Source organism: Triturus cristatus, chromosome 2_1, assembly GCF_964204655.1.
Source record: "Triturus cristatus chromosome 2_1, aTriCri1.1, whole genome shotgun sequence".
In the NCBI taxonomy this organism is placed as follows: Eukaryota; Metazoa; Chordata; class Amphibia; order Caudata; family Salamandridae; genus Triturus; species Triturus cristatus.
Genome location: NC_140581.1, coordinates 271,672,245 through 271,695,865, shown reverse-complemented (window position 1 = coordinate 271,695,865; position 23,621 = coordinate 271,672,245). Strand labels below are relative to the sequence as shown.

At 48.0% G+C, this 23,621-nt stretch overlaps 1 protein-coding gene and 1 long non-coding RNA gene across 6 annotated transcripts in view; one reads left to right on the top strand and one right to left on the bottom strand.

Moving 5' to 3' along the window:
* The window catches only part of LOC146864091 (uncharacterized), a 466,081-nt gene that overhangs the window by 420,795 nt on the left and 21,665 nt on the right, over positions 1–23,621 (bottom strand). The gene's annotated exons all lie outside the window — the stretch shown is intronic.
* The window catches only part of RANBP3L (RAN binding protein 3 like), a 154,635-nt gene continuing 139,060 nt past the window's right edge, over positions 8,047–23,621 (top strand). For 2 of the 4 annotated variants that reach the window (XM_085631048.1, XM_085631047.1), the window contains exon 1: positions 8,169–8,501. In XM_085631048.1, the coding sequence (XP_085487174.1) occupies positions 8,321–8,501 (181 nt within the window). In that variant the 5' untranslated portion in view covers positions 8,169–8,320. Of the gene's footprint in view, positions 8,502–23,621 lie in introns of all 4 variants that reach the window. The other 2 variants (XM_085631050.1, XM_085631049.1) reach the window with 2 other exon arrangements.

The following is a 23,621-nucleotide window of genomic DNA, read 5'->3' as shown; positions in this document are numbered from 1 at the left end:
TGAAAAACTGGGTGCATGCAAGTCATACTCTAAGAGTTCCAAATCCAAAAGAAGGAACTGGTAAAGAGTATTTTGAAGAGTCAGATTCGAGTGATGATGAAGAGACTGAACCAGTGAGAAGAAAGAAGAATCCTGAAAGAACTGAAGGAGGAAGAGAGTCAGGTGATTCCTTCTTTCCAGGAGAGGCTTCAAGAGAAACTTTGAGAGTTTCAGGGGAAAGATCAGATTCTGAAAGAGTGCCTGAAGTTCTAACAAGCAGTGGAGAAAACAGAAGACTACACAGAGACTACTCCTGAATCAGATGAGGAGGTTGAAAATCCACTTGAGATTATACCTGAAAAAGCAGGGTCAGAAGAAGATAGAGAGGGACAGATTGCTGAAGACCCCCGAGGAGGTGTAGGGAACATTCCTGTTGAGCTAGGTGAAGGGACAAGTAGACAGCAAGAAGATTGCGTGTCGGAGACCCGAGGAGGGAAAGAATTAGGGAAATCTCAATCAGTAGTGGTAAAGACTGTGGAGCAAAAGAAACCTGTTGAAGAACAAGAGGCAAATGAAACAGAATCAGATGAGAGCAAAAATGAGAAATCAGAGGGTCGAGTTCTGAGAAAGAGAACTTGGATTGGAGAAAGGAATAATAAAGAAGTGAGACCGAAGAGAGTTGTAAGAGGAGATCTTTGGCCTAATAACAGGATAAAGAGGCTGAGGTACAGACTGACACGGGTAAATTCATCAAAAGCTGAACAGGTGAACGAAGTGTCGAGTCAGAATCAAGCAAAAGGTGAAAAACAAAAGATCACAAAAGAACCAGAGGAAATCAAGAGAATCAGAAAACCTAACCAGAAGTATAGGTCACCGGAATGGACATATGTGGCACTGTCTGAAGGTGAAGAGGCAGAAAGTCAAGGAAATCCAAAGGGGACCGTACGAGAAGTGGTTGAGGAGAAAACTGTTGGAATCCTGAAAGTAATCTTGACTGACATTGGAGAAGAGTCAGATGCACAGGATGCTGTTGATGATCTGATACAATTTGATGTTGCTGAAGAAGAAGTGAAAAGTGATGAGAATCCAAACTGAGTGAACTAAAGGAGTCACTTGGAGAAGTGAAAAGAGAAAAATTTAAATTAGCTGTTTGAAATAATCTAGTGTTCTAAGTCTCAGTAGTGGAGTAGAAGAGGCTAAGTCAAAAGACACTGCCAAAGTAGTAAAATGGCTAACACAGAGAATAATCAAAGTAGATGTGCCTTCTTAAAAAGATGGTGTAGAATGTGCTGCTGCTGTACTGGATTGTTAATGCTATTATGGGGTGTACTAGCTTTACTAGTTACTTTTAGAGTTACGATAGATACTTTTGGAATACATATTGAGAATGTGACTAATGTAGAGAAAAGTTCACAAAAAGTAGTTCCAACTAGAATTAGTAACATTTACATACATAAAGATAGGTCAATTAATGATTTTTCTAGCAATGTTTTTTCAAAGTTGTTATACGAATACGTAAAGACAATGGAAGTTAGGGATTGCTACGTCTGCATGCAATTACCTGCATCCGTTTCAGAGGGTGTTACTTATCACCATTTACCAGCTACATATGGAATTTCATGTAGTGTGTTGAGTAGTGTTTTTTATTTGTTAGGGAAAATAGATTATGAGATGTCTAACAAAGATAGTATTTTTGGGCAATTGCCTATGAACCAAAAGCTGAATCCAGCTAAAGAAGCTAACATTTTTGGTGAGATTTTTATTGAAAAAGAAGAATTAACATTAGATTACATTTTTAAGAACAATTTAACTTGCAGTGTGAAAGAAGAGGAGAAAGCTTTTCTAAACATGGTAGAGGAAAGGAGAATGAGCATGCATGAGAAGGCAGGGAAATATAAAGTGAGTGAGACAATTTGGGACATTGAAATGGGAAAGGAGTTGAAGAATGGAGCTAGTCCAACTTTAGCTTTAGATGCACCACAGAAGGGTAAATTATGCATTACCAGAAAGAAGTCTCAATATGATACATATTTTGTTGGGACTAGTGAGTGTCATGATACATACTTCATTGCAACAGGATGGGGTTTTAAGGTGGAGAAGATCCAGTTTTCCCGGGAGTGTATTATGTTTGTGGGAACAAGGCTTATTACAAGTTGCCTGACCATTGGTATGGCACATGTTATGTGGGCCTGGTCTTTCCAAAGATTTTTCATATAGATAGGATAGAAGATGTAGAACACATTAATTTACTAACATGTTTTAAGAGAAAAACTTGGTCAGAGATAGTGGGTGATATTTTTGGTGCTTTAATTCCAGCAGTGGGAATTTCTTTAAATGCATATGGGATTCGGAAACTGTCAACAGTGGTGGATCGCTTATCGACAAGTACCGCTGGAGGGTTTCTTTTGGTGAATACGGAAATGATTGCTGTACGTGCCATGTCTATGCAAAATTGACTTGCCCTTGATATTCTATTGGCCAAGGAGGGTGGAGTCTGTGGAATGCTGAAAGTTCAACATTGTTGCACTTACATTCCTGACGAAAGCAAAGACCTAAAGGTCTATATCAAAAATATTACTAATTTGCATGAAGAATTAGTACCACTGGAAGCTGAAAGTGTCTGGACTAAAATAGCTAATAAGATAGTTGCTGTTAAGAGTTTTATTGCTAAGATAGGTAGTACCTTTATTGGTAAAATATTGTTTCCTTTGACATGTGTAATTGTTGCTTTACTGATACTAAAATTGGGGTGTTTGTGTTGTAAAAACAGGGGAGGGAAAAAGAGATTAATTAGGGAAAAGGCAGAAAAGAAACAAAAGAGATCAAGGAGAGATCCACGAGAAATAGAATTAGAAGAGTTGAGGGAGAGTGTTTACTTGGAGACAAAGAGGGATGATGTGAGGGAGTCTGGTGTTTAATGTTGTTTAATGTTGTGTTGAAAAAAAGACATTTTCGATTTCTCCTAAAATTGGGACTTAAATTTGTTTTTGGGTTGGTTTTTTTGGGGGGGGTTTTGTGGTGATATCACCAAAGGGGGGATTGCTGGAGCAGAGTTTTCTGTTGAAAATTTATCGTGTTTTAAGCTCCAGTTTCGTTTATATGGTTTAACTAAAATTATTAATTTAAAATCATTAATTCATAGATTGTTTTGTCGAAGTCGGATTAACCAACACTACTAATGAGAGAAAACTACACGTGGGAATGCATATATGTTGCTTAATAATATGTGCGGTTTTAATTAAATGAATGTTGAAAAGTGCTATTTGTTTAAAGCACGAAACGCTTTTGAAATAACGTGTACTAATGCTTTATTGTGTTGCAAGAGGCTAGATAATTACATACACATAAGGGTATTAGTGGGAATTAACACTGTTTTATCATTATGCTGTGGTAACGTTGTTTTGTGTTTCTTTTAATTAAGATGGTCCGTTTTGGCCTAAACCAAGATGGCTGCCTTTTACAGCCTGCGCTCGAGTGAGTGAATTTTGATGGGAGGCATTGCTGAATATGGTCGAGAGTCACCTGACTGTAGCTTTTGCCTGGTTAGAAAATCTTCTGTGAGGATGGCAGCTCCGGGCGTGATTCCAGCTGGCCTTGGACAAGGATAAAGTACAATGAACATTATCCAGTCTGCGGTGACTCTGCTAAGATATCAAGGAAGAACATTTATGAAAGATACATTTGCAAACTCGAGTTCCTTCTTCCGTCTTTTTATTTTTGTGATTTTTCCTGAGCGGAGGTTTTTCTAAATGTAACTGAGGGACTTCCTTTCCTGCTCGCTCTGCTCAGTGGCTCAACGGATATCTAATATTTGTTTGTTACTTTTGTTTGCAACATACACTATAAATATGTTAGACTAGAGAGGGTCCGTGTTCCATTGCGCTCATTACTTCCATTGCGTTCCATTGTGGTTCATCGCGTTTTGGACTTCTTCCTGAACTTATACTGAGGACGGCATCTCGAGAGACTTTACAGAGAGACCTGTCCTGACCCTTTAGATAGAATAGGTAACTATGAGAATAATGATTTCGCTAATGATTAATTTCCATTTTGAATTAATTTAGATAAATAAGCATTGATTGAATTAAGTTGTTGGGTGTTTATTTCTTGTCATTTATTGAAGTTTCCAAATGTATTTCTTATGTTTAAAATCATGACTCAGGGCAATATCATTCAGGTCGCATTGACCTCATTGTAGATGCAGATTGGTTCTCCTATATTCAGTGTGGATAGAGTAAATAGTGTGAATTTAGTGTGATGGGCCCTAGCGTATGATGTATGTATGTGCGTGTGACTGTAGGTTTACTCTGTCCGTGGAAGCAGGGAGAATTTTTATGCGCCGATCTGCAGCACAAACACCACCAGCTGATCTGCACCACCAAAAGGCCATCTTTCAAAAAACGGCTAGACAGCAACACCCACAACAGCAAGGAACTCTTCAGCATCGTCAAAGAGCTCTTCAACCCCAGCGCCAGCAGCAACGACATCATACCGACACAAGACCTCTGCAACTCCCTCGCCACGTTCTTCCACTGCAAGATCGCAGATATACAAGACAGCTTCGGGCCACAGACTCCGCCTCCAGTCACCGAACCAACGACCCCGACCACCACCCTCCGCGCCTGGACCCCCATCAGCACTGAAGACACCACTCACGTCATGAACACTATCCACTCCGGCTCCCCCTCTGATCCATGCCCCATAATATCTTCAACAAAGCCGACAACATCATCGCATCCCACCTCCGGAACGTCATTAACAACTCCTTCACGTCAGCCACCTTCCCTGAGAGCTGGAAACACGCAGAAATCAACGCCCTTCTGAAGAAACCCACAGCGGACCCCAAAGACCTCAAAAACTTCCGCCCCATCTCTCTTCTTCCCTTCCCGGCGAAAGTCATCGAGAAGACCGTCAATAAACAGCTGACTGCTTTCCTCGAGACAAACAACTCGCTCGACCTGTCCCAGTCCGGATTTCGAGCCAACCACAGCACCGAGACCGCCCTCATCACAGCCACCGACGAGATCAGGACCATGATGGACAACGGAGAAACAACCGCTCTCATCCTCCTGGACCTCTCGGCAGCCTTTGATACCGTATGCCATCGCACCCTAATAACCCGCCTCTTCAACACTGGGATGCAAGGAAAGGCCCTGGACTGGATCACCTCGTTCCTCTCAGACAGAACCCAGAGAGTCCGCCTCCTCCCTTCCGCTCAGCGGCCACCTAGATCATCTGCGGCGTACCCCAAGGCTCCTCGCTCAGCCCAACCCTCTTCAATATCTACATGAGCCCCCTCGCCGCCATCGCACGCAAACACAACATCAACGTCATCTCCTACACCGACGACACCCAGCTGATACTCTCTCTCACCAAAGACCCAGCCACCGCCAAAACCAACCTCCAAGAAGGAATGAAAGACATCGCAGAATGGATGAAGCTCAGCTGCCTGAATCAAGCTGAGACAAGACGGAGGTCTTCATCCTCAGACAATCCCCTTCCGCCTGGGACGACTCCTGGTGGCCTGCAGCACTGGGCTCCGCGAAGACACCCTCGGACCACGCCTGCAACGTGGGATTCATCCTGGACTCCTCCCTCAAGATGACCAAGCAAGTCAACGCCGTCTCGTCCTCTTGCTTCAACACCCTGCGCATGCTTCGAAAGATCATCAGGTGGATCCCCACCGAAACCAGAAAGACCGTCACCCAGGCCCTCGTCACCAGCCGACTGGACTACGGAAACGCCCTATACGCTGGAACCACCGCCAAACTCCATAAACGACTACAACGCATAAAGAACGCCTCCGCACGACTCATCCTCGACATCCCTCGCCACAACCACATATCTGCCCACCTGATAAACCTGCACTGGCTCCACATCAGCAAGAGGATCACATTCAGGCTCCTCACCCACGCACACAAGGCACTCCACAACATGGGCTCCGAATACCTCAACAACCGCCTCTCGTTCTACACTCCCACCCGCCAGCTCCGCTCTGCCAGCCTCGCCCTCGCCACCGTCCCACGGATTCGCAGAACCACCACCGGAGGAAGATCGTTCTCCTACCTGGCAGCCAAAACATGGAACTCCCTCCCTCCACACCTACGACTGACCGAGGACCATCTCACCTTCAAGAAACACCTCAAGACCTGGCTATTCGAGCAGTAGCAGCACCCCCCCCTGCCCCCAGACAGCGCCTTGAGACCCTCACGGGTGAGTAGCGCGCTCTATAAATGGATTGATTGATTGGGATCACATTTGCTCAAAGGTTTCAAAAAATTCTTAGGGGAGAAGTCTACTCTCCCTTAAATCATCTACAAAAAATGTGTTAACTTGTTTTGTTTGCTGGAATTTGGAAACGGTATCACACCCTACCACTTACATAGATCATTACCCTCATATAATGAGGTTAGCTCTCACCCCATTTCTGGAAATGCTTGCACTGCCCCTTTGCTGGCAGCAGGACTGGCTTTATGGCATGTGACTGGTGCAGATGCACCTGGCTTTGACTTTGGTGGGTGGCGCTGTGTTCAAAAATATTTTTGGGTTTAAAAACAAATGAACTTCCATGTGCATCATCGGGTAGTTTTCAGACAACAACAGAAATATCAAGATAACTCTTGTGATTATTGTTCCTACTAGTGAAAGTTCGGAGTTTTGTCTAGTTGCAGTTTTGATTCGTGGCAAAGTAGCGCAGGGAGGAGGGTTGATGTGCCTGCTGCAAAGAACGTGTACCATGCAGATCACAGAACTGAGTGTGAGTGAGCCAGGCGCGCAACACCCATTGGACTCACAGGGCTTCAGCCCCCCCCCCGTCGTGTGTGGCAGCCCGGGCTGAGACACCTTCCCGGGCAAAAAAGCAGCCGCACCCGAGCACTTCACAGGTCTTTAAAAGACCATTTGCATGTTAATGAGGCCTTGCTGTTGTTTCACCCCCTCTAAGAGCCCCTGCAGCTCCACTCTGCCTATTGCTTAAAGTTCAGCCCCCCCGAAATTTTTGCTCAGCCCCCCCCGAAATTTTTGCTCAGCCCCCCCCCCCCGAAATTTGGCTCTAGTTGCGCCTCTGGAGTGAGCTGAGTGTGAGTGCACTATAAAAAAAGTGAAATGTAGGTCAGAGGCAGCCTAGGCTATGGAGCTATGAGGCGCCCTGTTGGAAAGCGGTAGTGAGGGATTCATTGAGAAGGAGGCTACGGGAGAGGAGAGCGCCAAAAAAAGCCAGCCCTGGCCCAACACCCCCGCCAAAGTTCAGGTCTAGTTGCGCCTCTGGCTACAACCATTAGCAAAGCCAAAATCTCTCGTGGCAAGACCTATGGGCCGTGTCAGTTCTTGGTTGTCTTCATACTAATGACAGAAAGAAAGCGCTTTTTCCCTTCTCGAGGGCGCTTCGTGTAAGAGTGGTAATGGGCGAATGTGCTGTATTCTGATTGCACTGGAATACCTTACCGTTCCTTTGCAGCCTCGAAGTTTTTAAATTGTGCTTGCAGATTAGACTGAAATTAAAAAAAGATGTAAAGAGCTTGTTTACTGAATTTCTTTAATGCACGTTTTCTATGCACTTGATTACCAGTCTTTCTGATTATTTATAATGGTGTTTCTTTTTATCGCGTTATAACTTTTTTTGTATTGCTATGTATGGATTGATCCATTTTAATGGTATTATGCGTTTAAAACGAATAAAACAATGAATTGGAGATTGAGAACCGGTGTTTAAGTGATCTCATGTAGTATAAAATGAATAATGCAAATGGCTATTGCGTTATGATAATAATATTTTGAAAAAGCGCAGTCGTTTTAAAACGGGCCATCGCTGCTTTCTGTTGTGCTCGATAACTTCCCCCCTCGCATCTTTATTCAGCTGCAGGGGTGGCCCAGCTGCGCGCTGGATCAGAGACTAGCCGAGCTCGGCCTATGGAAGCACTATGTACACAATCAGGACCCTCTCTCCCCAGCAGGGCCCTAATCCTCTCAGCCCAGGGCGCAGAGCTCCTCCCCTAACACCTCCCTCCTCCCATTCTGACACTCGCTCTCGCTGCAAACTGCCCGCGCACCAGATCGAGCCGGAATTCTGCCTTTCAAAGCGATCCGAGCCGACGACTGCTTACAAACCCCAAACTGCTCCGATCCGACGGGGGGTCGCGTACTCCCGGCGCCCAGGGAATGCAGCTTGGGGTACGAGACGAGCAGTGTGCACAGGCGACGAGAGTCCGACGCTTGCTCTGCTGCCGCAGATCGAAACTGCCGCTGAGCGCCTCGAAGCGCGGAGACCCGCTCCAGGAGATACTGAAGCTGTGTCACTCGGGACAGCGCGACTTGAAGCCCTCAGCGCTTAGGGACTGCAGCCATGAGGAACCAGCAGGGCCTCCCTGACAGAGGGCACGACTCCCTGTGCGGCGAGTCGGCAATCACCGCGGCGTATCCCGCTAGGAAGGACAGAAACTGCCCCATCACGGAAACGGGGTATCCAAGCCGCGCCCCCGGCAGCAGCAGCATACGATGGTGGGAAAGTAACGTCTGCAGCAGAGGTGAGGTCGCATGCTATCTCATTTAGCACTCAGTATACACCGGGTTTGAGGGGTGACGGCGGTGGCACTTCCACGTTTACCATGACCATTCGATCAATGGAGATAAGCGATCTAAATTGCACCAGGGTCCGCTAACTTCCAAGGCCCCCCGGCCATACCCCCCTCCGCCATGTGCAACACCTGCACCTGGTCTTGGCATTTTAGCCACCACAGCAGTGATATACTGCAGACATTCAGTTACGCCGGGCAAAGCAGAACTACACATCCCAACATGCAACACTGGCGAATGTGTCTTTAAAAACTTGGCACCAAATAGACAGCTAGCCATCGCTTCCGCATAGACATTCTGCGAATTGGGCAATCTTCTCATTTTGATGTAGCGCTGATGTAACTTCGAGGAGCTACAAAGCGCTTCACTAGGAACATTGATTCGCTGTAGAGACAGCTTGAGGATATGATTCTATACCTAGAACGGTGTGGTGGAGGGGTAGATGGGTAGATAGGCACTGGTAATTGTGATTGTATGACAGGAGAGGTCTGGTGGTACCCAGGGCCCGCAGCGTCTTCGCTGCGCGATCCTTCGTGTGGGCCGGGGAGTGCTGCAGTTTTACTGGAGTTCTGGGTCTCGCAGTGAAAGGTGGGAGCACGGGCGCTAAGGGGGCTCGCCAGCGCCACTCGTGGACACTGTACGTCATGTCATCGCAGGAGGCTCGAACCTCTCGAATTGAATATATGCGGGGCTGTACATGAGTCTGACAGGTGCGCATCCAAACGCCGATTTACAAAAACCCCCACTATTTTTAGTTCTGTTGTGGTTTTCCGACTTTCTTGTGTGGCGGTAACATCGGTTTTTAGTTCCTCCCAATTGTGACAGCTATAGTTAAGAGGCACGGCGCTTACGGGGGTCTCAGTCGCCCTGTGCCTCCGAACACTACTACCACGTGTGTTTGTTTACCTCTGAGAGTGTTCTTGGCACCCACGCAGTTCAAGGCTTGGGGCCTTGATTGCAACAGAGCCGATGTCTGCCAGATGAGCCTCGCCATCGGCCACCGCAGGCCGAGGTCGGCGCGGGGCCGGACCCTGCCCCGGTTCTGAAGGCAGCTGAGGCACGCGCCTCTGTTGCGAAGGAGGCTGAACGTGTTATCTATCGGTCGATGTGCCTAGAAAGGGGACCGTGTTTCCCCCGCAGTCCCCAGAAGAACAAGATACGGCCTCAAGTCAGTCAAGAGCGCCTGCTTCCTGCCCTGGACCCTCTCTGAGTTGCATTGCACGGTGCACCCACCCCGTGCCTTGCAGTGGCATCACCGCCACGCCAACACCACGGGACAGCCCGCAAACGCGGTGTCTTTCTAATAGGCGAATAACGTGAAATTAAATCTCTCTTCTAAAGATCATCCTATCATGGCCCGGGGAGGCGGCGCGTGAGCGCCGATGGAGGGGCTTAAGAAATGCGGTATCCCCACGGTTGACCTACATTCGTTACATTTCCAATGCTTATATACTTTCGTCATCGCAACACGTGATCGCTTGGAAATGTTAGTTAAGGCTTGTGTATAGCCTTCTAGGTTTATGGATGTGAAGCCGTAACAACAGTGGCACGGCAGGGGTGCCCGCCTGCTACCCGCTCAGCTACTGGTTGTGTAGTAACGTCCATGGGGGGTGCAGTGCAACCGTGTTTGTTCCCCCATCTCCTTCATGGATTCCCTCACTTCCACCTTCCAGTGGTGCCCGCAACTCTACTTAGCCCCTGTCTCACATTTATTTATTTTATAGCGCTGCTCATCCTAGTGTAGGGTGTCGGAGCGTTTTATTTCACAAACATATTATGTAGAGGCACTGAGTTACACAATTGTGTAAATCAATGTATAGGAAATGTTACTTACGAGAATGATGACTGCTACGTGCAGGAGTCCCAGGTCATCCATACTGGCAGGCGTTGAGAGTGCTTGGTCTGGAGAAACGTTGGGGCAGATTACGTTTTCACTGTGTGCAGTAACTAAGGTTGCTGCACTGCGTTGCGTGAAGAGGGAGAGCACAGATCTACCACAATATGAGGCTGTTGCTCTCTCCCCCCGGTGTGCTATAGACTGCCTTGCTCCAACACACACACACTCGCACCTTAATGCATAGGTGTTTGAGTAATAGCATGCCTAGGTTTTATATTAACAGGGTGCCCTTCCAGCACAAAATCCTACGCTTTGACAAAGTTTACCACTTTGTATATGTCATGGGCCGTGCAGCACACATGCAAAGCTTTGGAAAAGATAGATCTTTTCTCCAACTTCATGCCGGTCTCCCGAAGGCATCATTTTTTACACAAATTAGCTTAAAAGTCCATGGGTGTTGGAATTGTAACAATAACATTGGCGACTTATCCCATATGTTCTTCTATGGCCCCACTCTTACAACATTTTGGAAGGAAATTTAAGAAATAATTTTTTTTAAATCTCTATTTTAATTTTGTATAACGCTACCAATGAAACAAATCAGCAAGCAGTGGCGTATTTGGTAGAAAATGAAGTACAGATAAATCGGGCATGGCTTTACAGTTAACATTACCGGGTAAACTGGGCACACCATGGCCCACATGGAAAAAAAACAGATTCATACTTCAAACCTTTTCCACCCCATCAGCTTGTCTGGAGTGGAGCTCCCCACCAATGTACCAACACCGTCGCAGTCCCTTGAAGTGGCATCCAACACTGGATCCGGGAGTGTCACACAAGTCTGTCCATTCCGATAGGTCATCGGTCACCTGGTCTTCTCGTCTGCTAAGTTTCATGGGTTTCCTCAGCTATAGTCCACTCCAATATATTCTAATGCCAGTGCGCTATCTGGGGCACCCATTGTTCCATCCAGGTGATGACGACCTTGCATCTAGCCAACAGCTATTGTAAACATTGATATTGCATTTTCCTACCTTTTGGTCATTTGACGTTGCCCTAGAGGCAACACTGGGGAGAAGGGACCATATGCAGGTGCGCGGTTCTGATTGTCAGCGATCGCCTGTCACCAGAAGTCTTGAATCAGGCTGCAGTGCCAGGCTAAGTGCAGGAAGTTAGCGCCACTGATTCCGCAGCGGGGGCAGCTGTCTGCGCGGGTCGAGGTCAGTTTATGAATTCATTAAATCACTTTTCCAAATTCAACCAATAGAAGAAGTTACATATCTTCTTTCGTGACCACTCGACACTTGCGTACCTCATGAAACGGATAGACTCCTTTTAGATCTTTTGATTTCTCTGGCTTGCACGATAATCCTTATAAACTGGAAAAATACTCCCAGTGTTGGTGTTGACATACGGAAATTTGGATTTCCTTTAATGGGGTGCAGACATCTCTTTATAGGTGTCTTCGTGGAAGGTCCGGTTCAAATCAATTTGCAAACATTAGACAACTTCATGGCTAGCACCTAGCACAAAGCCACCTTGAAGCTAATTAAGGTGTAGCATGTTCTAAGGGATGGCGTCTTACAAGAAATATCCCTATAAATTAACTCTTTGTTCATCCTTGTTGGGGTCGAACCCCCAAGTTCTGTTTAAGTGACTTTGATACACAACTGCTCAATGTAAATAATACTTAGCTTGAATGCTCCTTGCTTAAAATGTTTTCTTATCTAATTTTTTTTATATCTGAGTGTTTAATGTTTATCTCACATGTCCATGTCACCCTTTGATACACTTTTTGTACTGGGTTTATTTGATATCCTACTGTCATTTTATAAAGTTGTATGAACAACAAAAAATCCATTGGGTGCATGAGACGCCTCCTTGAAACAGAGTAGCGCACAGTGCTACTTTGTATTCGTTCAGGGATACTTCACAATGCAATTCAAGATTTTCAACGGAAAATAAACCCCAAAACCACATTTTATTCCAGAATTGTGTCACTTGTGTGATGCAAACCAGGTGCAAAGTTTTACCAAATCCACCCCATAAACTAAGGATTTGAAGCATAACGCAATGATTGGGAGAGCCATACTAATAACATTGTACTAATACAGAAGGAACCATTCTTGGCACTCTTAGAATAATGAAAGATTGAGGGGAAAAACACAATGCTGAATTTCTAAAGCTATGCTTCCAATTTGCGTGTATGGTTTTGATGCCAGTTAACAGCTAAATGTGCTCTATTTGAAGGTTTTTAACATATGAACTCCAAGTAACAAAAGCATCTCTGTGACAAAGGCAATGTCACAGCCCTGTTCAGAGGGCCACAGGGGCAAGCTGGAGCTACTGAGTCCTTTAACTCCTAATGTCCCGAGGCCCGACCTCCTATGGATCCTGAGCAACTGGGCCAAGTAGCCTTTAGCACTCGACTCTCAGTGGTAGCACAGGTCGAGCAGTCCGAGGTTTCTCAGTGGAGGAGGTAGACACGGGGGGGGATGAACACAGGCTCACAACTCAAAATATGTTCAATAGCAGAATTAAATGAATGTCCGGTCAAATGCTTGCTTTTGTGAAAAAATGAGTATTCATATATCAACACAAAGTGAAATACGGCATTCACAAAAAATACACAGTCCCCTGAGATTAGGGCTCTGGTGTTTCAAAAGGTGGTTCCCGATTACCACTCTCCTCTCGGTAGCGGTAATTCCTCATTTGTTATAGGTAACACTCAGGTTAAGCCCCACTAGAAGTCTAAGTCACAGGAGTCTCACTCCCATTAAAGTCTGAAATGTTCTAGCGCCAAAGCGCTATATAACAGGCAAGTTCTCCCGGGGCATTTTAAACCATTAATCAGTCCTACCCTGACCAGCAGGACCTGCACGGCCGGAGTCTCTGAGAGTGTCTTATTCCCCCAATCACCTCCCCGTGGGCTCTGAAGCGGCTGTCTCCGATGTGTACCGCATACATGGCCTTACAGGCGAAGCAGGCTGGTGTACTTGAGTATCTCAGATGCAGTCCTGAGGGGACAGCAGATGGGGTTCTTTAGGGGCTCCTCAGATGCTGGTAAGTTTCCTTGGATCCTCACCACAGGTGGGGTGGGGGGGGGGGGAGGAATTTGACACTCTTGGTGCAGATAATCAGTGGGGGTGTGAAGCCGCACAGGTTACCCCTGTGGCCTATTCTTCTCGAGTATGTTCTTGACCAGACCACTCTCCTTGTCTTTTTCTCGGTTGCCTCACCATGCAAATAGGGTCACCGTCCTCGCTCCGCACACAGGCTACAGCCCAATCAGCGCAGCGGCCCTAAACTTCACTCTGCACACAGGCTTCAGCCTGATCCACACAGCAGTAATCTTCACGGCAGCCCTACCTGGCATATATGGTCATCGACTTCCCTTTGCACAAGGGCTATGACGCGATCGGTGCAGAAGCAGTCTCCTCACACCTCGCTTCAGAGATCCAATTGCCACGATCTCTCATTGGACCTCACTCCCTCCAGCACTCTCCTCTCCCTCACAGGGCACACTAATCTTGATAAGCAGGCAGGGACTGGGGCTCCAGGGGCAGGTGGTCTCCTCACCCAGCCGGGAGACCGGTGGGCCTTTTCCTCCAATCCTTGTCACAGACAGAAGTCTTGCAGAGCTTCTCCTCCTGCCACGGCCCGACTGTCCGCTTGACAGTTTTGGGGGCCTTGAGCTTCCCTTATTGCAGTTCATTTTCAGACACCAAATGCGATTTAGGATCTGAGCCTTTTACATTTAAGTGGGGGGGGGGGGGAGGTCTGCTTTCCTTTCAAGTGCCCTCTCCTTTGCATCGCCCTTCCACATGCTCCTCCAGTCAGCCCTGGGTCTCTCAAAATGGAACCCATTAAAAGACACACATACCCCCAGCACATCTTATCTTATCTTATTGTTTTGGTGAAGCGCAACAGCTGCCCCGGCAATGAGGCGTCCCGGCGCTGAAACCCAGATCCGATCCTGAGCTAGAGGGTCCGAGGACGGAGGAAAGTTTACGGACAAGGGAATAGAAGAGTTTTCACTGCCTTCCGGAAGGCAGATAGGTTGTCTATCTCGCGAATATGATGTGGTAGATCGTTCCACATCTTGGCTCCCAGGAACCTGAAGGAGCGTCCGCCCATGCGGCAGAGTTTTATGCGTGGGACGCAGAGAAGGTTTTGGTTGGAGGATCTTAGGTTCCGTGACGGCGCATAGGGAGTGAGAAGGGGTTGAAGCAGAGGGGGAGTGTTAAGTTTGAGAATTTTGAAGGTCGTGATGAGGGTCTTAAACTTGATTCTGGAGTCAACCGGAAGCCAATGCAGTTTCCTGATGGTTGCTCTGGCTGAGCATCTGCGGGGAAGGCCGACCAGAGTTCTAGCGGCCGAGTTCTGCACGCGTTGGAGTCGTGCTAACTCACATTTGTTGGCGCCAAGAAGGAGTACATTGGCATAGTCTAGACGCGAGAGGATGGTGGCTTGGATGATGAGTTGGCGGGTCTTTGCGTCAAAGAAGTTTAGTATATGGCTAAGGCTTCTCAGTAAGCCAATGCAGGTGCCGGCAACTTTCTTGGTGTGAGCTCGAAAGTTGAGTGAGTCGTCCATCCAGACACCCAAGTTTTTCACTAGGGTTTTGGGGGGAGGGATGGTACCAAGGGAGGATGGCCACCATTGCTCATTCCAAAGGCTGGTGTTTTTGCCAAGGAGAAGCACCTCTGTTTTTCCGCCGTTGAGTTGTAAGCAGTTTGTGGTCATCCATTGGGCGACCGCAGAGAGTCCGTTTTTAAAATTAGAGGAAAGGTTGGAAGGTCCGTCTGAGAGGGCAATGGCCAGTTGTGTATCGTCAGCGTACGATACCAATGTCAAGCCCCATTCTTTGGCTACTGCCGCTAGAGGCTGAACATAAAGATTAAAAAGAGAGGGGCTTAGCGCAGAGCCCTGTGGGACACCCTGTTCAATAGGGTGGGGTTTAGATAGAAAGGGGGGGGCAGAGACTCGGAAGGACCTGTTTTCGAGGAAGGATCTGAACCACTCCAAGGCATGGCCCGTTACTCCAAAGGTCTCCAGACGTTTAAGAAGGATGACATGGGATACCGTGTCAAAGGCCGCGCTGAGATCCAGGAGGATCAGCGCAGCACCTTGACCGGCATCCAAGATCGTCCGGAGGTGCTCTGTGGTGGCTAAAAGAGCAGACTCAGTGCTATGGCCTGGTCTGAACCCATTTTGTGAAGGGTCCAGAATGTTGTTTTTGACCATATGTTGGGATAGAGCGCTGTTAACATGTGCTTCAGCGAGTTTGGAAAGCCATGGAAGCAGGGAGATTGGGCGAAAGTTCTCCGGTTTAGATGGATCTAGGGTGGGTTTCTTGATGATAGGTGAAACCCACGCTTGCTTCCAGGCAGATGGTACACACGCTGAAGTAAAGGAGAGGTTCAGGATGGCGGTTAGCGCTGGTAGAAAGAAGTTGATAGAATCAAGGAATTGGGCCGGGCGCATAGGGTCTGCGGGGGAGCCAGACTTGACTTTATTGCAAAGTATAGTAAGAGTGTCTTTGGAGATTTCTGGGATGTAGGTCAAAGTCGAGTAGCTAAGAGAAGCGGAGGGGTAGCTAATGGTATTAGGGTCATGCTGGGGGAAGGAGGTGTAAATTTTCTGCACTTTGTCAACGAAGAATTTAGCAAGTTCTTCGCACTGTTGCTCAGAGGAGATCATAGGGGGGGATGTTTTACTGCTCTGTAGTTCTTGCACGAGTTTGAAAATTTCTTTCGCGGGGGTGGGACTAGTTTCAATTTTGTCGGCGTAGAAGGCGGTCCGTGCAGCACGGATGGCTTTATGGTACGTTTTTTGTAGCAAAAGGTATTTACTTTTTCCTTCTTTATTGTATTCCCTACGCCAAAGGCGTTCTGCCTTTTTACACTCTTTTCGTAGTTTTTTGAGTGTGTCGTTGTACCAGGGGTTCGATGGCGAGTTACGGCCTTTTGTCCATTTAGCAGGGATAAGACTGTCTAGTCCGCTCGTAATCCACTCGTGAAACGTGCTGTAGTTAGTGTTGATGTCAGCGTTAGAGTCAGGGTGAAAGTCCCCTAATGTCTTGTGTAGGTCATCATGAGACAGTTTATGCCACGGTCTTTTTAGACGGCTGATCGGTGCCGTGTTGTGCCTGCTTTTGTAGACCGGAATGGCTAATTTAATAAGGGAATGATCTGTCCATCCCATAGGAAGGGGTGGCTCTGAGGTGAGTTCTTCTAAGTTGGAGAAGACTGGGTCTAGGATGTGGCCGGCTAAGTGAGTTGAAGTGAGGATGAGGGGGTTGAGTTGCAGTGCAGAGAGATCTGCGAGGAGCGTTTTGATCGTGGAGTCATTGAGTAGATCAAAGTGGAGATTAAGATCTCCCAGAATGGTGAAATTGGGGTTTTTGGTGATTAAAGAGGTTATTGAGTCAAGGAGGGCCTCAATGAATTTTGAAGAGGGGCCAGGTGGGCGATAGATGTAGAGACCCGACACGGTGAAGTTGGGAGTTATGGTAATTTTGAAGTTGGCGCATTCAGAATCAACCAGATTTTCCTTGACAAAAGAACAAGAAAGCGTTTTTTTGTGGATTATAGCGAGACCGCCTCCTCTATCCTCTCTGTTAATGGCCGACATCCGGTAGTCGTCTGGTAGAGTAAGATTGGGAATAGTGGTGGTGCCATCGCGAAGCCATGTTTCGCAGAGGAAGAGGATATCTGGGTTTTCATCCAGTATTAGAGTGTTAACCTCTAGGTGGTGTTTAACTAGTGATCTGACATTGAGGTGGAGTATCGTGATGGAGGTGATTTTGTCCGAACCTAAAAACTGTCGGACGGCGTGGGGTTCGGTGGTGGAGAAACTGCAGGTATGGCATTGCAGGCAGGTAAGACCAAGCTTACCCGTAATGTTTACACAGGATCTTCCGGGGTTCCAGCTATGGAGCGTCTTACTTTCATAGGCAAGAAAAGGTGATGGTATTTGGCCAGGGGGTCTGGCGAGAGGCGATGACTTGGCGAGGACGGGCGCAGACGGGCTTGCCTTAGGCGCGCCTTCGGCGCGCAAACGGCGCTCCCGCTGCGCTCGTCCGCTGCGCTTCCTATACAGGCACATATCAAGGGAGGGAGGGGGCGTGGCCTGAAGGGGGCGGAGTCAGCGCGCACGCCTGGGAGATTGGCGGCAGCTGAGAAGCGCGAGATGGGCGTATTAGCTCAAGGGCAGCTGTGCGTTGAAGCAATGAGGCGCTTAGGTGAGTGTTTGTACTCTTTAAAACACAGAAAACAGTGACACCACACAAAGCAGAGAATAGTGAGAGTTAACAGTTTTTAAAAACTTTCGAGTACCTCCAGCTCCCGGCTTCCGCCTCAGGACTGGGTCAAAGGTTTGATCGTTGCCGCTGGAAGTCAGCGGTTTAAGTATCGCCAGCAGGGGGCGTGGCCTGAAGGGGGCGGAGTCAGCGCGCACGCCTGGGAGATTGGCGGCAGCTGAGAAGCGCGAGATGGGCGTGTCAGCTCAAGGGCAGCTGTGCGTTGAAGCAATGAGGCGCTTAGGTGAGTGTTTGTACTCTTTAAAACACAGAAAACAGTGACACCACACAAAGCAGAGAATAGTGAGAGTTAACAGTTTTTAAAAACTTTCGAGTACCTCCAGCTCCCGGCTTCCGCCTCAGGACTGGGTCAAAGGTTTGATCGTTGCCGCTGGAAGTCAGCGGTTTAAGTATCGCCAGCAGGGGGCGTGGCCTGAAGGGGGCGGAGTCAGCGCGCACGCCTGGGAGATTGGCGGCAGCTGAGAAGCGCGAGATGGGCGTGTCAGCTCAAGGGCAGCTGTGCGTTGAAGCAATGAGGCGCTTAGGTGAGTGTTTGTACTCTTTAAAACACAGAAAACAGTGACACCACATAAAGCAGAGAATAGTGAGAGTTAACAGTTTTTAAAAACTTTCGAGTACCTCCAGCTCCCGGCTTCCGCCTCAGGACTGGGTCAAAGGTTTGATCGTTGCCGCTGGAAGTCAGCGGTTTAAGTATCGCCAGCAGGGGGCGTGGCCTGAAGGGGGCGGAGTCAGCGCGCACGCCTGGGAGATTGGCGGCAGCTGAGAAGCGCGAGATGGGCGTGTCAGCTCAAGGGCAGCTGTGCGTTGAAGCAATGAGGCGCTTAGGTGAGTGTTTGTACTCTTTAAAACACAGAAAACAGTGACACCACACAAAGCAGAGAATAGTGAGAGTTAACAGTTTTTAAAAACTTTCGAGTACCTCCAGCTCCCGGCTTCCGCCTCAGGACTGGGTCAAAGGTTTGATCGTTGCCGCTGGAAGTCAGTGGTTTAAGTATCGCCAGCAGGGGGCGTGGCCTGAAGGGGGCGGAGTCAGCGCGCACGCCTGGGAGATTGGCGGCAGCTGAGAAGCGCGAGATGGGCGTGTCAGCTCAAGGGCAGCTGTGCGTTGAAGCAATGAGGCGCTTAGGTGAGTGTTTGTACTCTTTAAAACACAGAAAACAGTGACACCACACAAAGCAGAGAATAGTGAGAGTTAACAGTTTTTAAAAACTTTCGAGTACCTCCAGCTCCCGGCTACCGCCTCAGGACTGGGTCAAAGGTTTGATCGTTGCCGCTGGAAGTCAGCGGTTTAAGTATCGCCAGCAGGGGGCGTGGCCTGAAGGGGGCGGAGTCAGCGCGCACGCCTGGGAGATTGGCGGCAGCTGAGAAGCGCGAGATGGGCGTGTCAGCTCAAGGGCAGCTGTGCGTTGAAGCAATGAGGCGCTTAGGTGAGTGTTTGTACTCTTTAAAACACAGAAAACAGTGACACCACATAAAGCAGAGAATAGTGAGAGTTAACAGTTTTTAAAAACTTTCGAGTACCTCCAGCTCCCGGCTTCCGCCTCAGGACTGGGTCAAAGGTTTGATCGTTGCCGCTGGAAGTCAGCGGTTTAAGTATCGCCAGCAGGGGGCGTGGCCTGAAGGGGGCGGAGTCAGCGCGCACGCCTGGGAGATTGACGGCAGCTGAGAAGCGCGAGATGGGCGTGTCAGCTCAAGGGCAGCTGTGCGTTGAAGCAATGAGGCGCTTAGGTGAGTGTTTGTACTCTTTAAAACACAGAAAACAGTGACACCACACAAAGCAGAGAATAGTGAGAGTTAACAGTTTTTAAAAACTTTCGAGTACCTCCAGCTCCCGGCTTCCGCCTCAGGACTGGGTCAAAGGTTTGATCGTTGCCGCTGGAAGTCAGCGGTTTAAGTATCGCCAGCAGGGGGCGTGGCCTGAAGGGGGCGGAGTCAGCGCGCACGCCTGGGAGATTGGCGGCAGCTGAGAAGCGCGAGATGGGCGTGTCAGCTCAAGGGCAGCTGTGCGTTGAAGCAATGAGGCGCTTAGGTGAGTGTTTGTACTCTTTAAAACACAGAAAACAGTGACACCACACAAAGCAGAGAATAGTGAGAGTTAACAGTTTTTAAAAACTTTCGAGTACCTCCAGCTCCCGGCTTCCGCCTCAGGACTGGGTCAAAGGTTTGATCGTTGCCGCTGGAAGTCAGCGGTTTAAGTATCGCCAGCAGGGGGCGTGGCCTGAAGGGGGCGGAGTCAGCGCGCACGCCTGGGAGATTGGCGGCAGCTGAGAAGCGCGAGATGGGCGTGTCAGCTCAAGGGCAGCTGTGCGTTGAAGCAATGAGGCGCTTAGGTGAGTGTTTGTACTCTTTAAAACACAGAAAACAGTGACACCACACAAAGCAGAGAATAGTGAGAGTTAACAGTTTTTAAAAACTTTCGAGTACCTCCAGCTCCCGGCTTCCGCCTCAGGACTGGGTCAAAGGTTTGATCGTTGCCGCTGGAAGTCAGCGGTTTAAGTATCGCCAGCAGGGGGCGTGGCCTGAAGGGGGCGGAGTCAGCGCGCACGCCTGGGAGATTGGCGGCAGCTGAGAAGCGCGAGATGGGCGTGTCAGCTCAAGGGCAGCTGTGCGTTGAAGCAATGAGGCGCTTAGGTGAGTGTTTGTACTCTTTAAAACACAGAAAACAGTGACACCACATAAAGCAGAGAATAGTGAGAGTTAACAGTTTTTAAAAACTTTCGAGTACCTCCAGCTCCCGGCTTCCGCCTCAGGACTGGGTCAAAGGTTTGATCGTTGCCGCTGGAAGTCAGCGGTTTAAGTATCGCCAGCAGGGGGCGTGGCCTGAAGGGGGCGGAGTCAGCGCGCACGCCTGGGAGATTGGCGGCAGCTGAGAAGCGCGAGATGGGCGTGTCAGCTCAAGGGCAGCTGTGCGTTGAAGCAATGAGGCGCTTAGGTGAGTGTTTGTACTCTTTAAAACACAGAAAACAGTGACACCACACAAAGCAGAGAATAGTGAGAGTTAACAGTTTTTAAAAACTTTCGAGTACCTCCAGCTCCCGGCTTCCGCCTCAGGACTGGGTCAAAGGTTTGATCGTTGCCGCTGGAAGTCAGCGGTTTAAGTATCGCCAGCAGGGGGCGTGGCCTGAAGGGGGCGGAGTCAGCGCGCACGCCTGGGAGATTGGCGGCAGCTGAGAAGCGCGAGATGGGCGTGTCAGCTCAAGGGCAGCTGTGCGTTGAAGCAATGAGGCGCTTAGGTGAGTGTTTGTACTCTTTAAAACACAGAAAACAGTGACACCACACAAAGCAGAGAATAGTGAGAGTTAACAGTTTTTAAAAACTTTCGAGTACCTCCAGCTCCCGGCTTCCGCCTCAGGACTGGGTCAAAGGTTTGCACATAACACACATGCACAGCACTACAGCTTCCATTTATTGTACCATTCACAGGCACACATACACCTAGTGCATGTATTTAATCTAAGTGCACTTCAATACTAACCCAATGTAGGCCATGGGTGAGTTAAGCACACAGCATAAGAACGTTACGTGAGTGAGCCTGTAAGCCTCACTCCAGTGACACAAGAAAAAAGGCCTGTTCACTTCTATTGACCGCTACACGGTGTGCTGCCACCACTGCACTCGTGCTGACAAAGGCAGTAGCCCTTCACCACAATGAGTAGTATTTTGGGTGCCCCTCCCATCCGAACAGATCACAGACTGCGAGACAGGCCTAGATCATGGTGCATGTTCACCCATGACAACAAAAATCAGCACCAGGGATCCAGACATCATTGCAGTTGGGGACACTCAGGGCAGGGGTATACGCACATCACCACGTGTAGGATTTTTCCATCCCAACAAGCAGAAACCCACTGGGCTCTCTACATAAAATACAGCCATGTAGAGTTTTTCCCTGATAAAGTGATTCTTCATCAGGGCCATAATGCCTTCCTACAGTCTCATCATCATTTCACTGTTCCAAGGATCAGATTTTACGGGTAATGTGTTTATTACCAGTCTCAGATGAGGCGCAAGCTCTTTGGATGTAAAAAGGGTTTTGATGATCTACTTGACTTGAACTGTGTCATTTAGAAAATCACATGCTTTATTTTTAACATTGGGCAGGCCGGTCGGGGTCTAAAGCCTTCAGGTGCTACCTTAAGTTGTTGGTTAAAATTAGCCATCATTTCAACTTCTGATGCTCAAGGAGAAGCGCTACCCAGTGTAGTGCAGGTGAAGTCAACGAGTATGGCAACTCCTTGGGCGGCACTTTAATGACAGAAAATTCCAATGCCACAACTTGGGCATCTCCCTACTCCTTTATTAATCGTGGCATGTAGGTTGGTGGTGGAGAAATAGGTATTTGGCTTTTGGAATTTGTGTTGCGTTCAGTAGAAAATCATTGATGACGTTAATCACGATTGCTCTTTTTGAGTGGATTACATTTTGATACATCTCTTGCTTTGAAGTATTTCATTAGAAGCCAATTACGTGCTTGGGTATTAGCTCACAAGGTAATGACTGTGACGGGGAAGACAGACGAGGTGGTTGGCAAGAACATGGTGCACAGTATCTGCCTCATGACGTCCTTACTGTCCCCAAGCTCTCAGGAGCAGCCATTACCCGATTTACAGTTCGGTCTCTCCTCTTGACTGCCCCCGATACCGTATGCTCCTGGATCATGGTGCAGAGCATGAAGCTGTACTTGATACTTTAGACGTTCCTGTCTTCGTCGGCGCACAACCAACACACACACGCACAACTCCTGCACTCGCGTAGGTTTCTTTTGGGTGTATCTACAATCCCTGAGCACGGCCAGATGCCTAGCAGGATTAACCGTTGTCAAAATTGTTGTGGTATAATAAAGACCACGCCGACCACTGTGATGTTCCAGTAAGGTTCAGAAATGGGAGCTACCCAGCTCCATCTCAGCCAGGCACAGTTCCAAACCATAGTCACCGCATTCAAAACCTGGAATCTTAGTATGCCGTTTATGGGATGCTCTTGTGTCGCAGCAATTTCAGTGTGAGCACAATATGAAAGTGGTACTGGCCGGTTCCTTACCAGTACTCTTCGTTACTCTGAGTCAGCCACAGTCTAGGTGTCCCAACACTCCCATCCAGAGGGGGGTATCGACTTCAGATAATGAAGAGTACTGATAAGTAACCAGCCATTCCTTCTTTCAGTGACATCACAGATAAGTCCTTCAGCTGATTGGATTGTCTTACACATGGGTCTAATGGACAACAAAAACATGAGAACATGACAGCGTCGTTCTGTGAAAACAATAGGAAGCCACAGACAGTCACATGGGGCCATGACCTTCAGAGCACACACTAAAGCCCTGTGGTTGGATATAGTTCGATAACCAGTTTTAAGTTTCTACGCTTCACCAAAGCAAAGAGCCTGTTTCACCAGCTATTTGAACCCATTGTCTTTTTTTTTTTTTTTTTTACTTTACTTAAGGGGAGGTAGGATATGCCCAAATACTGATATTTTATTATTGAAACTGATATTTTATTATTGATACTTATTCATACTCATATTATGCAAATTCAGCAGCATGTTGGTAATTTTTAAAATATAGCTTTTTAAAAATTCTTGGTCCTATAATGGCAGCCCCTAAGTATGAGCGTGTTTGTATATGTACTACAGACTAATTTACTTAGCGTGCATTTTTTTTTTTTACATCCATCAATATGTTTAAAAGGTATTTGTTCTGCAAAAGACTGAGGTCATGCTGAAGGAAAGAGTAGGATCCTCCAAACATTCAGGGAGGTAGGAAGATCATGCTGCAAGATCTCCTCTTAAGCCACACAGGGGGGAAAGAAGCAGTTAGGCTGCATTTGGTGGCAATTGGCTGCTTTAAAAGGTTGCATCTGGCTCAGATTCCAGAACATTTTGGGTCACTAGATGTACCTTTGGGCTTGCAGA